The sequence below is a fragment of the Glossina fuscipes genome, unplaced genomic scaffold (assembly GCF_014805625.2).
Source record: "Glossina fuscipes isolate IAEA_lab_2018 unplaced genomic scaffold, Yale_Gfus_2 174, whole genome shotgun sequence".
Classification (NCBI taxonomy): domain Eukaryota; kingdom Metazoa; phylum Arthropoda; class Insecta; order Diptera; family Glossinidae; genus Glossina; species Glossina fuscipes.
Window position 1 is genome coordinate 469,169 of NW_023998517.1, and position 10,631 is coordinate 479,799.

Consider the following 10,631-nt stretch of genomic DNA (forward strand, 5'->3'; position numbering starts at 1 on the left):
TTAAATTCATATTTTAATTTTGCTATTAAAAAACACACACAGCAGTCCACCACACTGCAATAGCGAATATTCTTAAAGAGTTGCTATCACTTTGCCTTTTTAATATAAAAGTTTTTGGCCCATTGCAAAGTGTGGAATTTTTAAAATAAATTTTGTAAGCGTATAAATTGTTATTATAAGGGAAAACGGACTAGCATTTGTTTTAGTAATAAACGATAGCTTATCTGAAAAATAAAAAAGCGCACAGACCTTCGAGAGAGGCCCTCCTGCATTAAATAAACTTGAGGGAAAAATTTAATTCATTATTAAACAGCAAGAAGTTCTACTTACACTGCAGTCATATATACGCAGTAGTATGTTAAAAGTGTAAAGTAGAGGTTAGGTATAAGATGGAAGAAACTTGAAAGTGGCGGCTCAAGACTTTCAAAATAATAAATAAAAATTAAAAAACGGTGTTCAAAGAAGACTTTAACGGTAAGTAAATTCGCCTGTAATGTGTTTGATAGGAACATTCGAAAAAGCCACAGTAGTTAATGCAACTATTTTAATTATCAAGGGAACAAGCGATAATTGTATTATCAAATACCAGTAAATGTATATCAAAATTTAACTAAATATCACTAAGCGTCACGTAACATAACGCTACGTTCACGATGCAATAAAAACTTGAAATTTTAGGTCTACTTTCGAACCCTTCGAAAATAGGCCAACACAGTCCGAGCTTACACTATTCTAAACTAAAGTAAAAGTACCATAGTTAGCAACGATTCGCTATTAAACACCCTACACCGCCACGCTTGACTCAACTATTCATATAACGGATTTTGAAAATAAGTCATTATATGCAAAGTGGTCGGTAAAGTGGTGCGATGCGAACCGTTTTCAATATCGTTCGTCTTTGGGCCAGAACAAATCACTGTATCGAATTTCATCAAAATATCTCAGAAATTATAATCTCTAGGTTGAATAAAAGACATAGGGACAGAGGGAGAGACATAATAAAAATCGGTTTATCTAACTGAGTCTATCCTAACCGCTTCTGTGCGTTGTATACATTCACCTAAATTTAACGTGTGCTTGCACCATAAGTCGCGCAGAATGTAATTAAAACTTTTTACAAAATAAAAGCTTAATTAAAGCAAGTGGTTCGCCAAATATTCTCATCAGATCCAAATTCTTCACTTTCTTTTACTACGAAAACACACCAAGTTTCAACGGCTTTCATCGAGAACAGTTAACAGTAACAAATACTTTTCATATAACGAAGTTCTTAATACCTGAGAAGTGGTTTTAATTCTTTTTTTTTTCTTAACATGACTAATCACTCAGCGAAGGTTCACTCTATGTGTAACATGGCGATGGTTACAAAGCAAATACGAAATAGAATGGAACAAGAGCGGTAGCCGTAGGTTAACAAGCTTATACGCAAACGTTACTCAGCACTTCCTAATATGCTTTACCACAACGACATTGAAATCCGCGTGATGATGATCTCCGATCAATTTCATTCCCAAATTTATCCTCAAGAGTAACCGAATAAGTAAGCGTTGCGACTACAAAGCCAATGCTTCCTGGCTTAAATCTTAGTGCGGTAAAGAAAATTTCGGCCGTTCCATTAGTGAGTGCTTGTTGAGTCCATAAAGGCATAACTTTTACCGATTGTGGCAAATATTCACTAAGCTGCGGCCACTCTCTCAAAAGAGCGACCCGTTGACTGAGCCCAAGCAAAGAGGACGGACGGATTGAATCGTTCGATATATAATAATAACAGATGGATTTATCTCGAGTCCATCTGGCTATTGCAAGCGCATAAACTTAATACCTGCCTTAACCGATGTGGAGCACAAGACACTGCGATGAAAATCATTTCAGCCCAATGCTCAAAAGTGAAATTATTATGAAAACATTTATTTTGTTTAGTTATTATAACCTTCAGTTTGCAAAAATAGACACTTTTCAACTTAACAATTTTCTATTTAAGCGAAGGAATCCATTAAGAAGTAAATCACAAGGAAAAAGTTAGACGCGTTTTTTCTCAGGAGCATTTTTCCAATACACCTTAGTATGGCAGCAGCGACGGCAAATGTTGGGAAAAATGCGTCCGATTGAATACACTTTAGATAACACACAACCTGTTCACTGTTTCATTTAATTGTAGTAGTGAAACGTACTGTGTATGCAACACTGTAATAATCAACAACTTGTTGATCATGTTATACATAGAAATGTTAGCTTTTTTTTTTTTTTTTTTTTTGAAAATGTTATTCACATGAAAACGCAATCGCTTGTGTGTGACATAATTCTCTTAATATGGTTATAAGAGTGCAACGTCGTCGAGTAATTTTTTAAAAGCTATTACGAAACTTCAAAGAAATAAACAAAAAAAAAAAAGAAGCAAAATGTACAGACAGACGTTTCCACAAATGCTATAACTAATAGACAATTAGGTGAAGTTCAAAATTGTTAGACAATAAAACTAAAGAAAAAACGAAAATTTTTAGTTAATGATACCCTGCATGGGAAATATAAAAATTTGCATTCGGTTACGATGCAAGTGCATTGTGTTACACACCCAAAAATATTTTTGGTGCGCTTAAAAACAGCAACAAATGATTCAATGACACGATACGTGAACGGTTTATTTAAATTACAAACATAATTGCATTCGAAAATGACTTGAAATAAAACCAAGCAGAGGCATACACAAGTGTTTTATTGATGCCTGCATAACACAAAAATCATCTCCGTCCCTCGTTTACTTAGTCGTGACTGTTCACAAAGTTACTCTATTCGAATCTCTAACGTAAGGCAAAGGTGCGTCATTTATGACAGTTTACAGTCAATGACCAATAAACGAACATATTAAGCGCACAAATACCAGTAAAAGTATGCACGATCCCGTTCCCCTTCCCCCCACCATCACTTTGCTTTACATTATTTCATTAATTTTCATTTATAATTCAGTTTTATCCATCTGTCCGTTTGACTTCATATGTGTATGTACATATATGTATATATGTATATATGCATACATTTCCTGTGTTCCATAGAATTCACTTGTACAAAAGGTGGCCACATTACACTCTTTTTACAAAGAGGCATTTCTGTGTCAATTCCAATTAAATGATCGCATTATTTTACACACACAGCAAATAATAATTAAATGGTATGTCTGTCTGTCTGTCGGTCTGTCGATCTGACGGTCGATCGGTCGTTCATTTGATTAGTTTAGCAAGCAATTTATGACGATATGGAAAAAAATTGAATTTAATTATAAATTTAAATTGAATGCCAAGTTACTCTTTAAGCCTTTCTTTAGATTGACTACATTTTGACTTGTTGGCCAAATGCTCGATCTCTTGGCAAACGCGTTATTTAGCGTGCATAGACAACTTTTAATTAATCATTTCCGTTCATGCTGACAATAGAATGCGTGATAGCGTTTTTCATGGTAAAAGTCGTGCTACAATCAAGCAGATATTTGCGAAAAGAAAAAAAAAAAAAAAAAACAAGCAATAAGAGTTAAGATACATCCATTAAAAGCAATTTACAGTCGTTTAACTCGGAAGCATTTTCTAAATTCATCTCAGCTTATCTATCCACTCACATTGCAATGTAATATAACCGTTTTATAATCCATTTGCATTGCAAAAGACTCTTAGTAACGGGATATGTCTATAACCAAATATTCCTCTTCCTCCCAGCAGGTGATTCATTTAAATAACACGAAATGTTGTTCACATGTACATGCACATTAGTTGTTTTTCTTTGCATTAATGTTGAAGGAAATAAATTCATATTTAAAATTGACGGATGACGGTAAAGTATTATAATTTTCGCGTTTTTCATGTATCTCTCTACGTAATCAACCCTATAAGATATGTATATTTATCTTCGTGGCATCTTAACTTTGTACGGATGTACACCTGATCATAAAATTTCATGTATTTCGTTATATGAGTTGTTAGGATCCTTCCTGCGGAATCATGGTTAAGCTCGCCGAGAACAAGGTCTTTGCATAAGATTGTTTTTGCAGTAGCGGAACCCAAGGAATGTCAATCAAAAAGCTGTTATTTTCCCTGTACATACAATATTTCAAATCTATTCATACTTGTTTGTAGAAAACACGGACTTTTACTTTAGTCCGCTATAAAAGTATTTATTTAACGTCAAGCTGCAATATAGACACAGGTCTAGATTTACTAATCTCCGTCGAATTGTCTACACGCTGCTCGTCTCCACACCAAAAGGAGAAACCACACGTCTCGCTAAAGGAAAAAAACAGATGGCTCTTTACAACGACCCTTTGCCTTCTAGAAAAAAGATTGAGAATTTCCAAACTAACCGGATCTTATAACGACTGTTTTTAGGTGTGATGCCCTACTCCCGCCGTCAATCACTGATTGCTAAACCGTAACTTACTGTTACCTACTGCTACCTATGATAACTTAAACCTAATTTAATTCTTGATCTCTACCCAAACGAAGGATATATATATCGGCAAAACGAGGACACGACTTTGCCTTCTCGAGTAATTTTTAAAATTATTTTCAAATAGATTTAAGTGAATCCAAATTTTTATCGCGCGGGCAATCGTTGGCTACCCGATAAATAGCAAAAGACTATAGGTAACAATGGCGACTATTTTGACTGTTAACCTGAATAACAAACAAATATGATTTCAATAAAAATGTATTTCATCAAAACACGCCCGCTTTCAGTTGATTCGCTCATAAAAAAATTTTACTATTTTTATTAGTATTTCTTGAAAAAAGTTTTTTTTGCGTTATTAGTTAAATAAATAAATAAATGGGGAGAACTTGCACAGAATGAAAGAATGTTTTCATCTCGTCCTTTATGAATGCCTTTTGGATATTTAAGATATTTTTATTGCAGGTAACAACTTTACTCTCCCTCTACACATCCTCCTTCCTATTTTATGTTGAAAATCGCCCTAAAATTGCAGTTTCGCATTTAAGTTTATCGTACTAGATTTGGATCATATTGCGATATTTATGCTTTCCCTTAGAAATAAGTTTTTTTTAGCATAAGTTTTTTTTAGCAAATATTTAATATTTTATGAGGATAATATGCGAGGAATAAAAGATTCTTGAAAAAAACAAGTAAAGACACTGTAGTGAGGCACGGTCCACCATTAGATACTCTACACCACCCTAAAGACATCCATATACCGATTGTTTATAATAGGACATTATGTCAAAAATGGTTGAAACGGTTACGCGACCCAAAGCATCACCGTAGTGTTCGTCATTCTCATCAGAAACACGTCAATGTACCGAATTTCATCAAAATACCTCAAAAATTACGACTTGCAGGCTGAGCATAAGAAAAGAAGGCTCAGGTCAATAAAAGGTGTATCTGTCTCAAGTGCTTCTCCATCCGCACAAAGTTAATATTGCCTTGCACCTTAAATGAAGTAACTAGGGTATAAAAATGAAAAGGAACTTTGAGGATCTCTGGTTCGTAGCAGATGATGTAGTGTAGGGCATTTGTTGACCGACTTTGAAAAACCATAATGTTGATAAAGTGTTTAGATTAGATTGACCTTTTGAAACTACAAAATTACAAAAAATTATTGAAAGGCATTTTTAAAAAGGTGAAGGCGAAATTTTTTACAAAAACTTGCTCACAAGCCATATGAAATTATGCCCTGGATTTCGTGTCTTAAAAAGAAGACAATGTTGCTATGTAATTATAAATAAAAAACTTAATGAAAATGTATTTTGTTTCCCAAATCCGTATTAAAAAATTACCCTCGTTTGTTTTATTATATTCAGTAAATGCAAAAAACAAAAGACTCATAATAAGGGTATATAGGATAAATACAAATATAATATTCCAGGAAAGCAGTCAAACAGGACTAATTTTTTATTTAGGAACTTGTACGACTTCCAAGTTAATCTCACTAAAGTTACCGAAACTATCATATGTTCATTTATGACATAAATGCTGCTAATACAGTTAAACTTAATGTCAAGCTTAAAAAAAAAAAAAAAAGAAAACAAAAAGAAAACGGAACACTAGATTACCACCAGCGAAGGTAATGTTTGAAAAAACCTCTTCTTCTCCATTTCACTTCCTTTACCTATTTGCCGTTCTTTACGAACCGCAGTGAAATGCACATTGAAAGGGCAAAGATGTGCCGCAATTCTTGATAAGCAGAAGATTCAGAGTACCCTGCCTGGTTGTTCATTGAAGATAAAGTAATGAAAAAACAAAATCCGATAACACATGTCCTATAAAGTGCGGCCAACATACACCAAGTAACGATACGAAAGATATGCAGATCAGTGTCCATTGTAATGCATTTATGACTCGATCAAGATGAAAATAACTTCGACTTACTTACTAAGCTTTTTTATACGTCTCAAGGAAGGATGAATTTGTCAAAATGTTGAAGCTGCAGCCTTCCCATAAAGTATATGCACTCTTGCTCAACGCGAAATTATAAAGCGATTTAAACGTATCCGTCTGTCTATCTGTCTGTCTGTCTATGAGGCGTCTACGGTCAACATTCCCTTTGTCGCAAAAATTAAGCTGTGACGCTCAACTTCTGGCACTTCTGGCAAATAGATTGGTATTAAAAACGGGACAATTTGGTTGGAGCGCCCGCTCATAAGTAAACAGAACGCAACTTTCTTTTTCTTAAACAAACAGTTGTGGATTTCTTGCTCATTACTCGTTTTTGCTATTACTGAAAATGTTCTATATTTACTTTATGGAGGACCCTACTACTTATATACAAAAACATGTAAGAATATTGCAGTCGGACAATGCCGACCATTAAATATCCTGCACAACATTGTCTAATACAATTCTTATATTTGTATAAAACTACTATTATGGGTTCACTTTCATCATAACATATTAAAACCTAGACTTTTCTGCTCTACAAAGGATCTCGATTCTCGAGAAAATCCCTATTAGGGTAGGATCCAAAAAAAAAAAGCCGAGATGGTCCAAATTTGGTACAGTTAATTTTTTTATGTTAAATTACTTTTTGTCGCGTGAATTTCAACTTCACAATAGGGCGTTATTTAGGGAGTGTTGGAAAAAGTGGACCGATTCAAACCAAAGTTTGACATTTTTTAATTTTTTTTCGCGTTACTCGTAAGGTAAAGTAAGGTATCTAAATTAATGTGTTAATTCTAAAATAAATATGGCAAAGCCCACAAGATGGGGGATTCATTTTTTCTTAGAAGTATAATCAATGGGGTATCAAATAAAAGGACCTGGAGAGTAGTATGCGACAAGCCAAGTGCACTAACTCTAAATTAGATATCGCGGTCGTCACGACGTCGTAAACTAACTTTTCTTTAACAGTCCACTCGCTATCAAATGACAGGATATAGAGAGAAGATAAATTTTTACTTGGATGCCAAGCAATAATTATTAAAGTGAATGAGGAAATCGATCCAATTATCTCTCTATCGGCCTGTTTTTTAAAATCCCATTCAAAAAGATAACTGAGTTTAAAAAAAAAAATATTTTTAGAGACCACCTTGGTATAAACCGTTGATACCAAATGTGGGCGTGGGAAATTACTTGAACGAAATATTTTAACTTTCACCTATTAAAGGAACCTGCGAAATATTTACAAAAAGACTTTAATGGATACCTGCTGCGGATTGTAAACCAAAATGTTGTATTAACCGCATACGTGTTTCGTCTTTCACTCTCAAGGTATGTAATAGCAGTCTAGATAAATGTTGTATATATATGCAGTATTACATCAAAAATTTTTTGCGGTACGTGCTCTCCCGCGTATGTTTAAAATCAAACGCCACTCCCTCTCTTCGGTTCTCCGATGAAAAGACAAGCTTAAAAGCCAAGCAAGATTATGTATATAAAAACGACTATTCTGTATTCACCGTTCCTCATCTTAGTTGAATATACGACCAATCCACACCTATAAGCGCATATACACATGTACGTCTATGTATTTTTATGTTTCTGTGTCATATCTCTGCTTACTATGAAATATGCAACTTAATCATGAAAATTTGTCAATATTGGAACATTCAAGCCAAGCTAAACGCAAATTCTCTCGCCAGCTTAAGAACAGTGCTACACTTCACTTCTGTCCTCTATTTCTACAAATGAAATTTTTTACTCAAATTTCAGCCAAAAAATTGTATTTAATAATTACATATATATCTGTAGGATATAATTAGAAGAAGATAAAACATAACTAGAATATATTGCGAACATGCACACACACACACATCCCGTTAAGGTATACGCAATATTATAACATTGAAATTCATTTAATTTTAATGAATATTAAAAGAAATAAAAAAAATCAAACACAAGCGCAAATGCTACAAAGTATATATAAAACAAAGCAGTCGAGCAAGGCCGGCCGTTAGATAACCTATGTTCACTAAGCAATCCTAGGGATTTAATAAAATGATAAAAGAAAATAAAACATTAATAAAATTGTCTTTTAAAAAAATTTTCGAAAGAGAGATGTCTAACATTTGAAGGGGCGTAGTTCAAGGGTTTCATCACCTGTGTCATTATAAACCGGCAATCAAACCGAATCGCCATGTAAAAGCTTACTCCTTACGAAAACCCCTTGATGAAAATGGATCTGAAAAATAGACCAGGGACCATATTGGTCCAAACTTATTGCAGTAAATTTTAAATGTAAAATTTACTAAAAATTACACCTTCTTCTAATTCCCTTGCAAAGATTTATTTTTACAAAAACAATTCAATGAAAAAAATGGTTCTTTTTCGATCCTAAATTTTCTGCGTAAAGAAAGGTATTAGTGTTCTAAGATAATGCCACTAAAAACAGTCCCGATCAATTCGCTTTCAATACTAGAATAAATTCGTATCACTGTACAATATTGCACAAAAAACTGAGACTTGAAAGATGAATACAAACATATATGACAAACAGGTTTAACTCGACCCCGAAAATGATTATGACTTAATTGATAAAACAAGAAAATGGTGCAACGATTTAGAATAAAGTTAAGGAACAGTTAAGCTTAGCAATTAAGAAGATCGGGGAGAGACTATAGATGAGAGAAGTTCAATAATTGTTCAAGCAAGGTGGCTTACATTAGACGGACAGACATGTTTAACTTAACAACACAACGATCCAGTTTGGGCCTTTAGGAGTATTACATGCTTCCGCGTGTGCACAATGCGCACTTATCACAAATAGCGTGTGATGGTATTAGGAAACAATTTAACTCAATTCAACGTTTAAAAAATCATATTTTTTTAAACGCAATTAAATTGATCAGAGAAACTCTCTCTATAGATGAGATAAGTTCAATAATTGTTCAAGTGGTTTATATCTATCCATCTGTATTGCCACTTGAATAGATCTTTGCTCTACGAAACAAGAAAAGCGCAATACAATTGCCGAACCCTTACAAACTTTTAGTATATTTAAGCTTAGTTTTGGCTTTAGTCGATTTGAAAAATTACCGGCAATTAGCATTTTATCTCGTGTTACTGGTAAACAGACTTAATTAAGTTTACTAGAGATTGATTGATGCATTCTTCTTTAAACAATTAATTGTGTATGGCGAATATATATACGTGCAATGATGTATGCATCCGTCCATCCGCCCTTATCGAATGTCTTCGTCAAAATTTTATCATTATGAATGTGTATTTGTCATAATAATATATTTGTCATTTTATCAAGTCGACCTAATTTCATATTTCACGTGCTCCATATTTGACGAGTATACAACAACTATATCGCTAAACAGGTCGACACAGCTAACTGGTTAATTATAAATGATAATCTGTCTGGCTGCTAATATTCACAACACATATCGATTTCGATCTGCATAAGCGAACGAATGTTTGAAAACGTTTATGTCATTTTCTCGTAACTTACCTTCGGTAAATCCCTTATGTGATTTGAATCTAGAAATAATTCTTCCAATGTGCGTGTGTAACGTAAAATTTCTTCAGGAACACTGGGTAACGAGCAATGACGTTTATCGACGAACTCAACTTGGCGATTACAGCCCTTAAATATTGGAATGCACTTGAACATGATGGGAATTTATTGGCTGGCTGGATGGCTGACTGGCTGGCTGGCTGGCTGGCTGTCTTTTTTTAAAGCCAAATTAAAAAATGAATAAAGCCAGTAGATATAGCACACACTCACAATATATAAAAAAGCACATAAATATTTATCGTTGTTATTATACAATGACAACAACAGCAACAAAACTAATCCATTCGCATTAAAGCATTTGCGTTTAGCTCGCGCGATAATCTTAATGTATTCTATTAAATGATCCAGTAGTTCCAGTGGTTTAGGCTTGACTGTTTTAAAATTAAAAATTTTGTTATGGTGATGTGTGTATACTGAGGAAAAATTTTTTTTTTCTCTATTTATTTATTAACAATTTTTTATTTATTTATTTATTTATTAAAAGTACACACTCTAGCCAAGAACAGTTTTATTAAAAAAAACCGCAACACGCTTTGAAAAAAAAAAAGAAAAAAAAAAATGAATCAGCATAACGAAAATAGATCGAGAATAAAACCGGTTTCATTTCATTTAAGAACATAAAAAAAAAGTAAAATGTGTATATATTATGAGACCTTTCGTATTGAAGCACACCTTT

The 10,631-nt window shown here is 33.6% G+C and overlaps 1 protein-coding gene across 15 annotated transcripts in view; it reads right to left on the reverse strand.

Annotated features, from left to right (window-relative positions):
* The window catches only part of LOC119641713 (protein lap4), a 309,554-nt gene extending 299,152 nt beyond the window's left edge, over positions 1 to 10,402 (reverse strand). For all 15 annotated transcript variants that reach the window (XR_005247877.1, XM_038040526.1, XM_038040525.1 and 12 more), the window contains exon 1: positions 9,890 to 10,402. Coding sequence is in view for 14 of the 15 variants with exons in the window: in XM_038040526.1 (XP_037896454.1) it covers positions 9,890 to 10,051 (162 nt within the window). In the remaining variant the exon portion in view is untranslated. The remainder of the gene's footprint in view (positions 1 to 9,889) is intronic.
* Positions 10,403 to 10,631: the final 229 nt, after the last annotated feature.